The sequence below is a fragment of the Oryza brachyantha genome, chromosome 1 (assembly GCF_000231095.2).
Source record: "Oryza brachyantha chromosome 1, ObraRS2, whole genome shotgun sequence".
NCBI lineage: Eukaryota > Viridiplantae > Streptophyta > Magnoliopsida > Poales > Poaceae > Oryza > Oryza brachyantha.
In genome coordinates, this window is record NC_023163.2 from 17,648,874 (window position 1) to 17,667,144 (window position 18,271).

General features: G+C 40.7%; 2 protein-coding genes across 3 annotated transcripts; both read left to right on the forward strand.

Moving 5' to 3' along the window:
• The first annotated feature begins 393 nt into the window (after positions 1–393).
• LOC102704924 (amino-acid permease BAT1 homolog) lies at positions 394–13,541 on the forward strand. Of its 2 annotated transcripts, none has more exons than XM_006644287.3 (8): positions 394–666; positions 1,367–1,630; positions 11,166–11,184; positions 11,330–11,549; positions 11,771–11,952; positions 12,061–12,350; positions 12,502–12,631; positions 12,729–13,541. In XM_006644287.3, exons 1-8 carry the CDS (start codon positions 512–514, stop codon positions 13,074–13,076), a joined length of 1,608 nt encoding a protein of 535 aa, XP_006644350.1. In that variant the 5' UTR covers positions 394–511; the 3' UTR covers positions 13,077–13,541. The 2 variants fall into 2 exon arrangements, with proteins under 2 accessions (XP_006644350.1, XP_015688195.1); XM_015832709.2 differs by lacking the exons at positions 394–666; positions 1,367–1,630 and adding exons at positions 8,681–9,470; positions 9,589–9,849.
• Positions 13,542–15,150: 1,609 nt separating this feature from the next.
• On the forward strand, positions 15,151–18,100 carry LOC102704385. The gene is made up of 6 exons (XM_015837897.2): positions 15,151–15,333; positions 15,426–15,510; positions 15,629–15,714; positions 15,809–15,963; positions 17,149–17,362; positions 17,682–18,100. The coding sequence occupies exons 1-6, from the start codon at positions 15,331–15,333 to the stop codon at positions 17,841–17,843; spliced, it is 705 nt and encodes a 234-aa protein (XP_015693383.1). The 5' UTR covers positions 15,151–15,330; the 3' UTR covers positions 17,844–18,100.
• Positions 18,101–18,271: the final 171 nt, after the last annotated feature.

Below are 18,271 nucleotides of genomic sequence, written 5' to 3' on the forward strand. Positions count from 1 at the left end.
TACCTTGATTCATATGTCAAATGATAAATTAAATATTTTGCAGACAAACAAATAGACAGGCCATTATACAAATCGTCTATTTAGATGTCTGTATGTGTCAAGTAGATATACTTGCCATGCATGGGCCGGAGTAATTAAACTTCCAAGCAATTCGATCTTGCACGTAATTGCCACAAAGAAAATAGCAAAGCCCGCAATCACAGGCGATCTCCTCTCCTCAGCAGGCCGTGCACATGCCGACCGGGGAGATCGTTAGTTGCGATGCGATCCATGCGGTCGCAGAGATTCACGTCCCGCAGGTGGAGCCCACCTGCAGCCGCAGCGCGCGGCTTTCTTGGAATCCCATGAGGTGGGCCCACACAGGCTACAAACACAGCTCGGCCCCCTCCTTTTTAAGCTTGTCGCTGCCTGCCATGGCGTCGATTCCGAAGAGTTGGTGGCGATCGCTAGTTCGCTTGCAGATCGACAAGAAGGTACCTGGCCCCTTGCCCTAAGGAGGAGGGGATCGGAGATGGCGGAGGAAGGGCGGCGCGGCGGCTGCTACAGCCGGCTCGCCGGAGACGGGGAGGCGGCGGCGGCGAGCGGCGTTGGCTGCGGCAGCGGTGACGACGACGAGCTGAAGCTGAGGCTGCTCGGCTACGAGCCGCAGCTCAAGCGCAACCTCTCGTACGTGCCCGCTCTCCCCCTTTCCGCCATACCTCTCCCGCCCGAGCTCTCCGCGATTTGCGTGACCTTTTCTAAGTTCCCATGGCCGACCGGATCAGCCGATCATGGTGGTTGCGACGACGGCAGCTGAGCTGGTTGGATTTGGGGTTGTGGCCGTTTGCGTGCTTAATTTGTTGTTTCGTGTTGACGTGCGTTGGGCTGCTACTAGCATAGTATAGTACTTGTTGCGTGTGTTTTGTGCGCTTTCTCCGTGCCCCCAGCAATTTGAATCCAAAATAGAAGCAAGGGCTCGTTCGAAATTCATAACTTTTTATAAAAAAAATTCACACGAATCGGTTTTATTTTCATAAAAATAATTTGAAAATCCTATGTTGAGAACAAGACTCCAACGAATTTTGTCGCTAGGATGAACTTATGAACACTGACACTGCCTCGTTCACCTATGCTGGTCGCTGGATCACATGTCTATATCTAATGGAGTCTTACTATATATACAATACAAATATACAATTCTCTTAGTTTTATTAGTGTCTTATTATACACGGAGCAAACGTTCACTTGTAACCGGCCGGGCCTAACTAAAAACTTGGTTTCCTGGCCCAGTTTGTTTGGCCCATCAGAATAAAAAAATGTGCCTACACCGTACACACGGTACACGTGACACACTGACACCTTCGCGTGTGCATGCACCACCGTGCAGGCTGCTGTCCAACTTCGCGGTGTCGTTCTCGATCGTGTCGGTGCTGACGGGGATCACGACGCTGTTCGGGACGGGGCTGCAGTTCGGCGGGCCGGCGACGATGGTGTACGGCTGGCCGATCGCCGGGGCCTTCACGCTCGTCGTCGGCCTCGCCATGGCCGAGATCTGCTCCGCCTACCCGACCTCCGGCGGCCTCTACTTCTGGAGCGCCAGGCTCTGCAGCCACCGCCGCTGGGCTCCCTTCGCCTCCTGGCTCACCGGCTGGTACGTCCACTACCTCGCTCTATCTCGCTCGTTTATTCAAGGCAAGGGTTTATATTTTGTTCTGTGCTGAATAGTTAAAGGGTTGAACGACGGAATTATTTGTGATAACTATTTGAGATACAAATAAATGGTATAGTAACTATAAAGTTAAAAAAAGAGGATTTAGAACAATATAAGAAATCTTATACGTACAATGTTTTCACAACAACATTATCGTTTTAGAGTTGGAAAGACGTATTGGAATTCCATTCGGAGTTTAAGAATAATAAACCTTAGGTTTTACTCAATCAGTTTTGAAACATAACAAATTCTTTTTTCAATTACATGGTAAACACACACGCACACACTTCACTACATATACAGGGCCAGCTCTATCCTCTATCGGTGAACTCGGTGCCATAAACCTTTTAGGCTAAATATTTTTACATTGTAATATATATTGTATAATTATTTATCCTCTAAAGTAACACAAATAAACACTATTAATATGATAAAACAAGTATAAGCTCGTAAGAATTAACTTAAAATGTCTCAGTTCTAAATTGTAATAAATAACGATGGCACTAAATTGAAAACTAAAATAAAAAACTGAATGAAAATAATAACTTTTCATTAAAACCTTTTTATTTGTTTCTTGGCAATTTAGAAGACAATGTTGAAAGAAATAAACCACAATAACAACACTTTAAAATCAACTCTAACATTAAGTTTCAAAATTTAAATTTTGGCCACGACAAAAAAGCCATTAAGTAAATGAAGATCTACTAATCTTAACTAATATATAATCACCATCTAAATAATTTCATAAGTTAATTAATTATCTATCTTTAGAAAAATAAATATAAAATCAAACCACTTGGTTATATAAATATAAATTTTGTTAGGGCTCCTTCCGGCCGAGGCCCTAGGCAATCTTCCCTCCTGCCCTCAGTCGGCCCTGACTATATACATAACATCACACCTACACACTTGTGAATGTGTCATCCAACCCATACTCCAAGAGACGAAAACCAACAACGTATCTCTTATCTCACTAATTTTTTTTTTGTTGAAACCCCACTTAGGTGTAGGTAATATTCGTGAGCAACAGTATTTGAACCCTAGTGGGTTGAGCATGTATCCACGACTCTACCACGATAACACATTGTTATAAAATGTAAGCATTTCTAATAGGAACATGGACACTGATATCTAAATACTCCACATAGGTAGTAATGTTGACATTGCGAAAACACTACGGCCGCGTTCGGCTGGAGTAAATAGGTGTTAGTTATCCGTGCGAAAAGCGTATTAATAGATTAGTACTTGATTAATTATATATTAATTATAAAAATGTAAGATAGATTAATATGATTTTTAAAGCAATTTTCCTATAGAAAATTTTCGTAAAAACCGTACCGTTTAGTAGTTTAGAAAACACGCACGGAAAACGAGAGAATCTGGATAAAGAAGAGCTGCTGCCTAACGCGGCCTACATAATATACACAAATATCCTATAGTTTTATCACACATGGGGTACTTCACCTGCAATTATATTTGAACAAAACTAATTTAATCAACGCATTACCACTGACAACTTTCGTACCCCACTACCCCATTAGTATTTATCACACATGGGGTACTTCACCTGCAATTATATTTGAACAAAACTAATCTAATCAGCGCATTACCACTGACAACTTTCGTACCCCACTACCCCATTAGTATTTATCACACATGGGGTACTTCACCTGCAATTATATTTGAACAAAACTAATCTAATCAGCGCATTACCACTGACAACTTTCGTACCCCACTACCCCATTAGTATTTATCACACATGGGGTACTTCACCTGCAATTATATTTGAACAAAACTAATCTAATCAGCGCATTACCACTGACAACTTTCGTACCCCACTACCCATTAGTTTTAATATATAGCAATCTAGTATAGTATTAGTATTAGTATTAGATTGAGGCCGCGTACGTTTGGGAGGACGTAAGTTAACTTACCCTAGCGTGGAAAATAGCGCTAGGAAAATAGTAATAGATTAGTACATGATTAATTAACTATTAAAAAATATAAAGTAGATTAATATGATTTTTTAAAACAACTTTTCTATAGAATTTTTTTTTAAAAAATACACCGTTTAGCAGTTTGGGAAACGTGCACGCAGAAAACGAGGGGTGTAAGTTAACTTAGTGCGGGGAGCCGAACGCGGCCTGAATATATCTTAATACCATGAATCTATGTCTAATATAGTATTGTATTGATGCTTCTGTTTTAAAATATAAATATTTATAGGGCTCAAATTTGCACCATAATAAATTATTGATATAATGGTTTTCATGATTTTAATCATTCATATGATTAAAGAACTAATTAGATGCTTAGAAAGGAAATCAAATCGATTCACAACTTAAAATATGTCATTGAAATGGCTAAATAAGAATCATTTAACATTTTTTAGTTTATGCCAAATAAAGTATAAATAATTACTCCATCCATATTTTTTTTTATATGACGTCGTTGACTTTTAGGTCCACGTTTGACCATTCGTCTTATTAAAAAATTATATAATTATTAATTATTTTGTTATAATATGATTTATTATTATAGAAACTTTAATTATGCATTATAATTTTGCATATTTAAATATAAATTTTGAATAAGGCGAATGGTCAAACGTGATTCTAAAAGTCAACGGTGTCATACATAAAAATATGAAGGGAGTATATTTTAAAACAGAAGCGGTAGATAGCTATATTTTGAAACAGATCCAAGATTCTTGTATTTTAGAACTGACGTAGTATGCAACTTGAAAAACACATTCCATTGGTAATGTCCTTTAGCTAGACCTGCAGCACTCAGGCAATCGGTTTACGTGAGCAGTGAGTGGGTTTGTGCGTGCCATAAGTTGGTCGATCAGCGTGCGTACGTGGACTCCTTGGCCGTCCGTGATCCAAGAGTTAATTGCGAAAGTTTGGGAGCAAAAGCGAAACCACGAGCCTTTGACTCACGTTTCGGCGCAGCCGCGGGTCGCACTTTTTTGTGTTTTGGCGCATACATGGCTAGCACGTGCACGCGCCGCTGCCTGTCGATCGTGATCCCTGACGTATTTTGATTGTCCAAAGTGCAAAGAAGACCCATCACTTTTCCATGTCTTTTTGGCCTCTCTGTCACCCCACGGTTGATCAGATCGTTTCTCCCGGAGCATCATAAATAAATCACACAGCTTTCAGCTATCTCTCGATTACTATCTTTATCTTATAATATAAGACATAATTATCACTAATATAAAGACAAAAAATTATAAATATCTCCTCATATAGATTATTATACATGCATATAATGTGATTGAACATTTTAATGGTGAAGAATGTGCTAGTTAATGCATGCTTGTATGCACATCTTATATTATACCTTATATGTCTCGTATTATAGGATGGAGGGAGCATACTGATTCATATCAGGGGCGGAGCCAGGGTTTTTTATGGTGTCAAAATGACACCAATAAAATCTTATAAACATCCTTATAAATTGATGTATCATATTACTTTTATGTGTATTATTTCTAACCAGTAATAGAGATGACACCAATATTTTTTTAGTCTAGCTCCGCCCCTGATTCATATAATGATCAATATATAATGTTGGTATATATCTTCATTAACATCTTTCAATGCTAAAAAAGTTAAATTGTGAGACTGATGCATTAACACTTACATCAACATATTTTCACTTATGCTTATGTTTATAAGCTAAGATTTAAATTTTAAAACTTAAATTTAGAGTTTATTTTGAGGTATTTTAGTATAACTTATTTTCTGGTTTTTAATTTTAATTCATTAAGAACATGCATAAAATTTTATTTTTAATTATTAATAAGCCCTTTCTCCTATTCTTGTAATAAGAAAAAGATTACCACAATATTAACAACTAAAATATAATATATATATATATATAAATAAAAAACTATATACATGAAAACATGGACTCAAAACTGATATTAAAATTTTAGATACGATAAAAATATCAAATAAATTTTAAAAAATAAATATTCGTTGCGTCTGATAGGCCGGAGCATATTCGCAGTTGCACTTGCACGTACGCATGGATAGCGAATCCACACGTCTCTCTCTACGCCTCGTTGAATAAACAGGCGGGCCGACCGGGCAGAACATCCGAAGCAAGCAATTAGAGGAATAGCGTGTCAACTGTACGTGCTCGGTTGTTAAATTTCGTGTGGACTTTGGACATGTGCCGACATCACGTCGACATTGATCTCGCAATGTACACCTGTTTCTATGCCGGCCTCTCATCGATCTGCTATGGCCTATGCATGGCCTCTTTTCCATTTCCTGTTTCTTGAAAAAAAAATATGCAGTTGCGGTGTAAACCATCGCATGCTGGTACTAGCTCTGATAACGATTGAAAGCAACCCTGAACACTCTCCTGCTTTTAGTTATAATAATCGATTGAATTTCGTAAAAGAAACCCCCCAAAACAATATCCAGCGTACGTGCCGCGGCGCATGTGTACGGAATCGATGGTGGATGGGCACGTCGATTAGAAAAACACCATCGTTTTTTTCTAAAAAAACATCATTTTTTTCTCTTATACTTACGATTATATACTAAAATTTTAAATTTTAAAAATTTAAATTAGAGTTGATTTTAGATTTTTTAATCATAATTTCTTTTTAACCTTTGCTTTTGTATAGGTATTAATACATATATAAAAAAGTTTTACTCATAAATTATTTTTTAGTCATTAATATACGGTTTTGCTTATGCTTATTGGCATACTAATGAGTCTGTAAAACCATATATTAACCAGACACATAAGCTGTACAAAAAACTAAGTACAAATTAATCAACTGTGTCAGCGATAGCTGGGGAAATTATTTTTCTGAGGGTGACCATAAAGGTATTTCATGTATGTTAGTTTATTCCTAATTTCCTATGGTATTATGCTAATTGAGTCCCTAAATTAAACTTTGTTTTCTTGTCATTCTGCTCACCTGGATATTTTCCTCATAGAGAACAGAGAAAAAGGTCGTCTGACTATTTCTTGAATGTAATGGATAGGCAAGTACTATACGTACGATAATAGTACGCAAACAACGACATACGGTGTGAACATTTTTAGGATAGAGTGGATGCATGCAGCCGTTGTGTGATTTCACGGGCCATTTGATTGTACAACTATCATGAAAGATCATCGTATGTATAGTGGCTTTCGTATAGATATTTTTACACATATGAAGATGAGTTTTTTTCCTATTTTTTAGGAGGTGCTAAGGTACCAAATTTTATATAGAAAACAGTAATACCTTTTGGTACCTTCTCAAGGATGTAAAATTGCTAATGAAAGATACATACCCTAATTATTCACTCCATCCTATAAAAACCTAACCTAATGTCACATATTCTAGTAATTTGAATCTGGACATACCACCGACTCTTTTCTAAGTACATACTCCCTTTATCCTATATAAAATAAATCTAGTATTAGATGTGATGATACATTTTAGTACAATAAATCTAAATAGAGGTATGTGTTTGTTGCATAATTAAAGTCCATATCTTGCCAATACATATGACACGTACCTGGGCAACAAACGCACACTCTGAGCTTCTCTGAAACCCGAAATTGACGGTAACATTATTGTTGCATGTATGTACGCACGCACGCAGCATCCAACCTGATCAAGATGGTGAGTCAGGTCTTAGATATATAAAACGTAAAACATGTAAAAATACCCACATTTTTTTCTAGCTACACAACTTTTGACAGAAAACCATTAAAAAGTTCAAATATTACTACTATATAATTACGATGTAATTACGTTGGTGCTTATATTGTATTTCCTCTATTTTAGGTTATAATATTTTCTGACCTTATCTAAATTTATATGTGTGCTAATAAATCTAGACACACATATAAAACATATGTATTGAGATATTGATGAATCTAAATAAAATCAAAAAGTTAGCAATGCACATGGGAATAGTTAAAATATACAAACCTGTCAATATAAGTTAGCAATGCACGTGGGATAAATTGGCTGGCGTAGCAACTAAGCCCCTTCAACCCTGCCATCGCGTGTTTGATCCTGAACCGTGCGTGAGCAATAATTTTTTCTCCTTACCTGGCACAGATCTTACGCTGCACCCAATGAGAAAAGTCGAAATTTTCGTCAACAAAATCTTTCTCGATAATTTTTAGCCCTTTCTTTTTGTCAAAGTGCCAAATATAATACGCGTGTGATACTGGAATGACATTTTTTTTTACTTTTTATATTCGAACGGGGGACATGCCATGCGCGCGGCGCGCGTGCTGTGCCGCCTTGGCGTGGCTGTGTGCACATTTTCAACAAAACCCCCATCCTATCACCTGATACACGCGCACTTTCGTTTTATGTTTTGTTACTCTTTTATTGGGTTTCGCACTTTCGCTTTTATTGGGTTTCGCACTTTCGCTTGTGCATGTGTAGATTTGACACACCCGTGGCCCGTGCACGACCATCGAAAGATTCAGGCCTTTGTTTAGCAGGAACGACACTTTCACTCTTTTGAAACATAAAAGATAGTTTTGAGCAAGTTCAATACTATATAGCTAGCTGCTGCTGGTTATAAAATATCTATAGTCAATTTAATAGTTAATTCATACAATAGTTATATACTATATAATTAATATCCGACCTTATTTATCATATACACATATGTTTAGGAGTCTGTGCTGCAGCTTCTATAAATATGTAGCCATAGTTCTTCTCTTCTTTCTTATCACCTTAAAATATGCTTATAGCTGGCTTACTATTGTACTGCTCTTAGGCGTGCTGATGCCATCAACGTAAAAAATCTAGCACAAACACCGAGGTAAGGCTAGGTGTGTTTAAGATAGCTGAATGATGAATTAGGAAAGACCTTTTAATTTCTGGGAACTCTATAGTTAAAAACACACTTTAAATATGTAAAATGATGAATTTTTATGTGGATTTTTTTTAAAAAAAATACATCATTTGATAACTTGGAAAATGTGTTTAAAGGAACCGAGTAAGATGGTAAGATAAACATTAGTACGTTTATCCCCTAGGAGCAAGTATAATAGCAGGTTGTTAGACAACCAAATGATGAGGATGAGGAGACATAAAAGGAGAGAGGGAGCATAAACATATTGTAAGCTTAAAATCAGCTCGGTCACAAGAATCAAGAAGCTCTATGAGAGACAAGTGGATAATATATTAATGGTGAAGAGCTAACTACTATGTGAGTAAACTAAAAGAAGATTGTAATAAGTATTATAGCCAGCTTGCTAGCTATGTTATTAGCTTTCCTCTAAATACTATCTACAGTTTGAGAGATTCTTCGGATTATAGCCTAATTAAGAAAAAAGGGGCTCAACCAAAATAGCAAAACGGATCTTCACCCTCCTGGCAGACGGATTACGAGCTCATTTGTTTAGGCAGCGGGTAAGATTCTGACGGTCTCACCCCCCGGCGCTGTCGCCGATCCACCACCATCCTTTTCCTACCTGGCAGATTCCTTGTCAGCGCGTGCACTCCCACTCCTGCTTAACCAACCCCGCTTCTCCTCTCCTCTCGATCGCGTTTGACCGCCCGTGCCGCGCGCGCTTCTCTCGCCTACAAGTAGCAGCCGCCGCCCAGCGTTGCACTGCACACGGTCACCCACCTCTGCCACTCTTCCCCACCACCACCCCCCAACTCTTCTCCCGCGCGACTCGCGTCGGCCATGACGTGGAACAAATCCCCGGCGGCGGCCGACGGCGGCGACAGCGGGCAGGCGCGGCTCCGGGAGCTCGGCTACAAGCAGGAGCTCAAGCGCGACCTCTCGTACGTGCCCCTGCCCCATCCCCCCCACGTCCCTCCCGTCCGTGTTTCCCTTTGGCTGAGTTCATGACTCGTTTGTCCGCTGTCGCCGGCGCCGGCGTGTGGTGGCGGTGGCGTGCAGGGTGCTGTCCAACTTCGCCTTCTCCTTCTCCATCATCTCCGTGCTGACGGGGATCACGACGCTGTACAACACCGGGCTCGCCTTCGGCGGGCCGGCCACCATGACGTTCGGGTGGTTCGTCGCCGGCGCCTTCACCATGACCGTCGGCCTCTCCATGGCCGAGATCTGCTCCTCCTTCCCCACCTCCGGCGGCCTCTACTACTGGAGCGCCCGCCTCTCCGGCAAGCGATGGGCTCCCTTCGCCTCCTGGATCACCGGATGGTACGGACGCCGATTAGTCCACAGTGATTAACTAACCCCGGTCTAATTGCCGCCGTTTAATCCGGATATTAGTCAGCGTCCTAACCTGTCCAACTTCTTGGAATGGCCGCCTGATTGGGATCATGTGGAAGGGACACGAGAAGGATCATGATTCATGCATCTGTTTTCTGTTTCTCGTTGGGAATTCAAGTCTTTAAGGTATACGGAGTGCTATGGATAATGGGAAAATTGCCAAAAGCAAATGACATGATCTTTTCGTTTTCGTTTATACTTATAAGCCAAATTTAAATTTATATACTTAAATTTAAATTTAAAGTTGCTTTTGTGATTTTTCATGGTAGTTTAGACGAGTGCCTTAGTTATATTTGTTTCTCACTTTATCTTTTTTGTTTGGCATCAAATTGGCAGTTGCAAAAGCATTGCAATTTCCTCTCATCCTTTTTCCTGTTGAACAAAATAATCTTTTGTTTCAACCAATTAAATGGAGACACAAGGTTTGCTAGTATTTACTTTTGCGGTTTTTACTGTTGTGTTGTTGTTTTCAATGATGTGTGGTCCTAGTATCCAAGAAGGGAATCTTTGTTTGATGCGTTCTAGTCAATGTTCATGCTTTGACCTGACGCAGAGTGAGCATTGGGCAAACGTTGGAAATTTTGGTTCTGATGGCGACATGGTGTTTAATCAGGATTAATTATTGAAGTTCAGTAGCGGTACTCTAGTTTCATAATTCTTATCTGCTTAAATTTTAAAACTTTGACTATTAATCATTCTTAAAATATTTTATTTTAAAATACTAGGATAACGTGGATATATGAGTCAGAAAAAATACTTAAATACAAACAAACAGTTATTTATTTTTTGTGTATATTTTAATAAAAAATTATAGTTAAAAGATTTATTTTAGAAGGTCGTGTGACAATGAAAGAATTATTAAACCGGAGGGAGTAATGTATTAAGACTTTGATCAACTTCCTAACACATTTAGCAGCGCTAATGATTTTTAATTGTAAATTGTAAGTGTCAGTAGAAGATGAGAAATGGGTTTACATCGCATTCTTTGGAAATCTGTCGCTCTGTCAGCGTATCTCTTTCCAGACAAGGGGTCCGATTCCAGAAACAAACACTACCATGAGTACCGATGATGGTATTACTTAATTGTCGTGCAGACATAGTTGTCACTCTGATATGACTGAAACATCAACCAATTAAATCCCTGTCAATCTGCCAACATAATGAATTGAGTATGAATTTTATTCCATTACAGTTGTTTTCAACATTTAATCCTCTGCTCTTGTTTTCTTTTCTGTCACCTGCAGGTTTAACATTGTCGGACAGGTAAACCAAACCAAACCAAACCAAACCAAACCAAACCAAACCGAACCATCCCTTCTCTGAACTTTCAGTGCATATCTGAATAGTATCCGTCTCCTGATGTCACTGCAGCTAACTTGAGGAGGGTTTTCTTCTGCTTGATTTGCAGTGGGCGGTGACCACCAGCGTGGACTTCTCCCTGGCGCAGCTGATCCAGGTGATCATCCTGCTTGGCACCGGCGGTAACAATGGAGGAGGGTACATGGCATCCAAGTACGTCGTGATCGCCTTCCACGCCGCGATCTTGCTCAGCCACGCCGCCATCAACAGCCTCCCCATCTCCTGGCTCTCCTTCTTTGGGCAGTTCGCGGCTGCCTGGAACATGCTAGGTTAGGTGACACCTCCCTCTCTTAACCATTTTTTTTTCTACTACCAGTAGAGACCACCGTAAAAAGATGTTAAAAAATCTATTACTCCCCCTCGACGTAATTATATGTCGTTTAGGACAGGAAGGGAATAGGCCTAATCATTTGTCTGAAACGACAAATAAAATTGACTGGAGGTAGCATCTTTTATTAAAGGAGATGTGTGTGGTTTCTCCTCTGTGCAGGTGTCTTTGTTCTGATGATTGCTGTGCCAACTGTTGCCACTGAGAGGGCCAGTGCCAAGTTTGTCTTCACCCATTTCAACACTGAGAACACTGCTGGGATTCACAACAATTTTTACATCTTCGTTCTTGGACTCCTGATGAGCCAGTACACCCTGACAGGATACGATGCATCTGCGCATATGGTAGGGGAAAAAAAATACAACAGCTCAAGAACCAGCAGAAAATCTTGTTATGCCTAGAAACATGTCTTGCCAATCCTGACAGTTTGGTTCTTTGTGTTCCTGTTTCAGACCGAGGAAACCAAAAATGCTGATAGGAACGGCCCAATTGGCATCATCAGCGCGATAGGAATATCAATAATAGTAGGATGGGGCTACATTCTTGGCATCACATTTGCAGTGAAGGACATCCCTTACCTCCTGAGCGCTGACAATGATGCTGGAGGGTACGCCATTGCTGAGGTGTTCTACCTGGCATTCAAGAGCCGATATGGGAGCGGCGTCGGTGGGATCATCTGCCTTGGGATCGTCGCCGTTGCGATATACTTCTGTGGCATGAGCTCGGTGACGAGCAACTCAAGGTAAAATAAAAAAGGAAAAAGCAATCTGAGCACACTGTCTCTCAACAGTCTAGTTCTACCTGAACTTTTTGTCACGTTTTTGTCGGAAGAGCAACAGTACACTCATTCCATGTATGTGCCTCCATGAACTGTTCTTCTACAATCTGATCAGGATGGCGTACGCGTTCTCGAGAGACGGGGCGATGCCACTGTCGTCGGTTTGGCACAAGGTTAACAAGCACGAGGTGCCGATCAACGCCGTCTGGCTCTCGGCTCTCATCTCCCTCTGCATGGCATTGCCGGTAAGTAACTGACAATTTCAGAAAGGTTTCAGAAACCACAAGGCCTAAACAATCCTTTTCTTTTTCTTGCTAACCCTGGATGAAATGAAAACTGCAGTCGCTGGGGAGCCTGGTGGCGTTCCAGGCGATGGTGTCGATCGCGACGATCGGGCTGTACATCGCGTACGCGCTGCCGATCCTGTTCAGGGTGACGCTGGCGCGGAAGCACTTCGTGCGGGGCCCGTTCAACCTGGGGCGGTTCGGCGTCGCCGTCGGGTGGGCCGCCGTGCTGTGGGTGGCCACCATCACCGTGCTCTTCTCGCTGCCGGTGACGTACCCGGTCACCAAGGACACCCTCAACTACACCCCCGTCGCCGTCGGCGGCCTCTTCCTGCTCGTGCTCTCCTCGTGGCTCCTCAGCGCCAGGCACTGGTTCAAGGGCCCCATCACCAACCTCGATGGCTAGCTGAAGCTCAGCCAGCTGATCACTCACTATACCAGACCTACGTGGTTCTTGTGCGATGGATGCGATGCAACAATGGCGGAGATGTTGTGGGGGGCGGTTTCAGCGGATGGAAGATCCATCGCCGAAGGCGTTGTAGGGAGGAGAAGAAAGATATCTGATGATGATCTGGTAGGAAGTGATACGGGGTGGTGTTGTAATTAGTTGATTTGTTCAGCAAAATTGTTACATGGGAGGGGGTTATACTGCTGTAGATTGACAAGATGTACTGAGAAAATGATTGCTTCAACTGAAGGCTGAATCAGCTGAAAACTTCGTGAGATCATTGACTGTGCTGTTGCGTTTACAAGTAAATTTTCGTACACGTCGCATATGCGATTAGGTTAGCACATACCTCGAATGGAATGTAATTCCAAGTGTAATCACAGGCATCATGAAGCGACGAACAAAGGTACGCTAACGGTTTGTCTACCCTATATTTTCGCCTCTATTTTTGCTTATAAGCTAAAATTTGAATTTTTAACGTAGATTTTAAGAATTATTTTTATTACGGTTTATTTTTCAGTCTTAGCTTTTAGACCACTAAAACACACATATAAAAAATTTATTTATAAATTATTTTTTACTTATAAATATACATTTTGACTTTTTTCATGAATAAGCTTTTCCAAAAGATCACCCCTATATGTTTGGTCAGTATACTATGGGAGGAGAAATAAAATTGGGCTTACAACACAGGATGCTGGGGCAGGTTTCTCTTACCATGGGTTATCGCTCCATTTTTGTGGTAACTGTTTTTATCAATAGGTAAAATAATAAGTATGCAGTAATTTTAAAAAAACTAAACAAAAGTTTGAAATTTCAGTAAAAATTATCTATTTTTGACGGTTTACCACAATAACAATATTTACCACGAGGGTACGGCAATTCCTCACAGTCACACGCCCGATGAGCCTTTTTGCAGTGTGGAAGAATCAAAATAAATCTCATAGAAATTGAACCTATAAATATTGCGTAAGAACTCCTACATTTCCCTAAAGTAAGTAACACTAAAGACACACTTCCAGCCTCAGTCTTTTTACTTTTACCTTTTACTTATGTTTATAGACCATAATTTAAATTTGTCAACCTTAACTGAGTTTTTTCATAGTAGTTTATTTTTCAGTCTTGACTCTTAGATTACTAATAACATATATATATATATATATATATATAAAAGTTTTAAACATAAATTATTGTTTATTTATAAATATGTTATTTAACTTTTTCCTTGAACAGCCAAACAATCACCCCCTTCATCTATCAAATCATAAGACAATATTAGTCATGATGGCAATGACTACCGTACCTATCATTAGCACTGTAGGGTTCACGTTATCACTCCATGATTTGAAACCGCCTCCTGATGGAGCGCGGTTGTGCCCCAGTTGTACACTCCTCTATTCGGGGAACCCTTATTGATTCTGAATTTCGTTCGTAAAGTAAACGTCCTTTTAACGGGTCAATCCTTTTTCAATACACTGCTTGACCCTGTTTTGAAACGAGCATGACCGATTTTTTTGGTGAACCGATCGGTTCTTTAAAATCGAACCAGATTTTTAGTTAGTCATATGACAATATTGTATTATATTAGGTTACCATACTAAATTATATTTTTATGTTTTGTGACCATATAATAATAGATATATTAGTTTATTTGTATGTATTTTACTAATTTATGATGATTGTAAATTAAAAATAATATCAATAAATAAAAGTCGATGGTTCTACTGGTGAACTGACGACAGTGTAGGTCTATGTCCGATCCGATCTTTTTATTCATTGCTCGAGAATCTTCCTGCAGAAGGAAAAGCTCTCCCTTAATTGTCTCCCACCTAGCCGTAATAGTAATATATCCATTGGTTTATTTATATATTTTATAATTTGTAATAATTGTATATTAAAAATAATACAAATCAAATATAATGTTAATAAATAGAAAACCGACGATTCCACGTGTGAACCGAACACCTGAGCAAGTCTACCACCGGTTCGATTTTTTAGCCAATGCTCCAGAATCTTCCCGCGGAAGGAAAAGGCTCTCGCTCGCCTGTCTCCCACCCCAGCAATAATTAGCGAACACCAAATTCAAATCCGCTTCCAAAATCCGCAGCACCTCCCTCCCTCCATCCAAAATCCCCTCCAAAAACTCATCGCATCGCCGCCGGCGGCCCGGCCGGAGGGATCCCCCACTCAGGTCGCGCGCCTCGTGATTTCAATGGTACGTACGGTCTCTCCCTACCCCTCCTCCTCCTCCACCGGCGGTTCGATTACCGGCGGTGTTGAAGCGGTTGGATTTCGCGGTTGGTGCAGGCGGCGGCTGCGGCGGACGAGGAGGAGCTGGAGCCGCTCTTCGACTACTCCCGCGTGCAGCCCACCATCGCCTTCAGCTTCGACGGTACGCGCCCCCATTCGCGTCGCTTGCGGGGGCGGATCCCCGCCTCGGTTCTATCGGGTTAGGGTTTTGCCCGCCTGGGGGGAATTCGCTCAGGGCTTTGTCCTCTTCCGATGTGCAGACACCGACATAGAGAATTCCGACATCTTCGTCCACTGCAACAAGCGACGGAAGGCGGCCGGGGTCGACGGCGACGCCAACCCCAACGTGAGCACGCGCGAATTCGGTTCGATTCGAGTAAGGGTTTGGTTTCGGGATGGAAGTGTTTGATTTCGTTTGTGGTTATCTCTATGGTTCTTAGGGGGGGAGTGAGGCTGTTCAGAACGCTGACACTGCCCCGAGGGCAGCAGCAGTGGTGGACTTAGGAGAGGAGGATTGGTTACCGCCGCCGCCGCCCAAGACCAAGTGCACTGTCAGGCCCGAATTGGAGGAGAGTAGCGTATTGCGGGAGCTGAGGTATAGCTTTGTATGGTTTCCACCTTCACATTGTGCCTTCTGTAAGTTTAGCTGTTGGTGCTGATGTTGATTACTGCTTCTAGTGTTGTATCGGTATGCATACTTGGTATGAATTAGATGATGTGGTGAGCTTAAGAAAGTCATGTAGTACCAGGATGTGCAGCTGTGTTCTTTAGGTGGCTCATGTACTCGTATTGACTAGATGACAGCATCGTGTGCCAATCAGCTGCATCAGGTATGTGTGGGACTAGCCACAATTGGTGAGCCTGGTAAATGAGGAATTGCTGAATGCTAAGGAGTACAGTTTCTACTTTGCAGTTGCTTATTCCACAAATCTGTCCTCGTCATTAAAAAATATACTTACTGCATTTTATTCTAAGACTGTTGAAGACATACTAACAATTCATTCCCTTATACTGCTTGTCTTGTCTACATTAGAATACACGGAGAGTGAAAGGTGGACTGTGCTGTTTTCACCATCATCTTTTACTGGTCATGGAAAGAGCTTGGCAACATTATTTTTTTAACTTCAGATGATGCAGATTTACTGCATATAAGTTTATAAGATGAATGCACTGCTGTTCATTGAAACATGTGGTGCTGTTACTAGGTATTCCGCATGCCAACATCTCAGTTCATTATCATGTGAGGATGAGTGGTCCTGGGTTCAAATCTTCATAGGAGCATGAATTTCAAGTTGGGTTATTTAAGGGGCTAAGTCTCCTACTTGGGCTAATTTCCTAAATTAAAAAGAAAAAGAATGGCTGCATATATCCAACCGGATATAGAGGCCGGGTAAAAATACCCTTCTCTAAAAAAATGTGAGGATGAAGCTGCTTTTCATTCTGTTTCATGTTTAATATGGCCAGAATACCCTTTGCTTTTCTTACCTAATGGTAACCAATTAGAGCATCCTACTGTCTATGATTCCTTAATGATTGGTTGTAATTGAGTTTTTCTGAAAATTTTGCTGGAGAAACTAGTCTGCACCTAAAGTTTCTGGCTGTAGTCTGCCTACAGACATCCAGATATATCTGGGAGTTGAAATGGAACTCCTGTATATACTATTATTCTTGTGTGATGCTGGGAATTTTGATTTTTAATCAGTGTGCTTGTCTTCTTTCTTATTACTGATTCCTAGAAATGCGACTTATGATCATCTGACTTCTGGTTACATAAATGCAGATTACAAAAGCAAGCGATGGCGAAATTTGCTGAATCAGCTGATGATTTTCTGGAAAAGGTAGTCCAAACTGCTAAGCAAAAGGTTCAGGCCAGAATACCAACTGAACATATAGATCTAGACAACTCATCTGAACGACAGGTGGAGAATGCAAGACAAAAGGTGGTCATAACAATCCAGGACAAAGCTGGACAGCAGCAGTTCCGCATATACAAGGTTATGATTTTCTAATGGAGTACCACTGCTACTATTAGCAATGCATAATAACATAACCTATATGATGTTAGACATTTTTAGGCGGTTCAAGTTTTCTAACAGATGGTTGTGACAATTTGGCGCGCACTCTTCTATTAAACCAGTTTACATTTAGTTTCACAAAGTAATGTCTGATACAGTTTCTCTTCATTTGATTGTTGAAGCTTTACCTCATTGGATGATATCTACATTACGTGCAGTGCATAGATTTTGACTTTTAGCTGTCCATTTACCTTGCTGACGTGAATTTAAACTAACCTCGTGTGCTTTCTCATTACAGGATGAGAAGTTCGACAAGCTTTTTAAGGCATATGCTAAGAAGGTTAACCTCAGCCTGGCCGACCTGACATTTGTATTCGATGGTGACAAACTTGACCCAGCAAGCACACCAGAGGACCTTGACCTAGAGGATGAGGACATGATTGAGGTGCGGCATAAGTGATAAGCCACGCTGATGACCGAGCTTGTCATAATGGTTGTTAGTACTTTGCTCCTCGTGGGACATTGTTTTGATTGCTCCTCGTGGGACATTGTTTGGATGGTTATTACTACTTTGCTCTGCGCTCTCCTTTTGCTAGCCCCAGGCTTTTCTAGAAAGCCGTTGATGTTTATGTCCATAGATGATAATATTATAAACACACAATTGTATGTAGACGATAATCTGTCCAATTTTATGAATCGATGTTTTTCCTTTTGTCAGCTCCTGTCTTGTTTCTTTTCTTTAATCTGTCACAACAGTGAGCTGAACTTTTTTTAGAAATAATACAATTTTCATAGAAAGTTGCTTGGTTGATTGAACTTGCAAGTGTAGCAACCTGTCCATAACCAAAATTCAGCAGGGTATCGAATAGCCACGGTTAAAGAGCATCT

Excerpts from the sequence above, each read along its gene's own strand:
- LOC102704924 (XM_006644287.3), top strand. The coding sequence starts at position 512 with ATGGCGGAGGAAGGGCGGCGCGGCGGCTGCTACAGCCGGCTCGCCGGA. Across the intron at positions 12,351-12,501 it reads TCGGTGACGAGCAACTCAAG|GATGGCGTACGCGTTCTCGA; the intron begins GTAAAATAAAAA and ends CAATCTGATCAG. Across the intron at positions 12,632-12,728 it reads CCCTCTGCATGGCATTGCCG|TCGCTGGGGAGCCTGGTGGC; the intron begins GTAAGTAACTGA and ends TGAAAACTGCAG.
- LOC102704385 (XM_015837897.2), top strand. Across the intron at positions 15,511-15,628 it reads CATCGCCTTCAGCTTCGACG|ACACCGACATAGAGAATTCC; the intron begins GTACGCGCCCCC and ends TCCGATGTGCAG. Across the intron at positions 17,363-17,681 it reads AGCAGTTCCGCATATACAAG|GATGAGAAGTTCGACAAGCT; the intron begins GTTATGATTTTC and ends TTCTCATTACAG.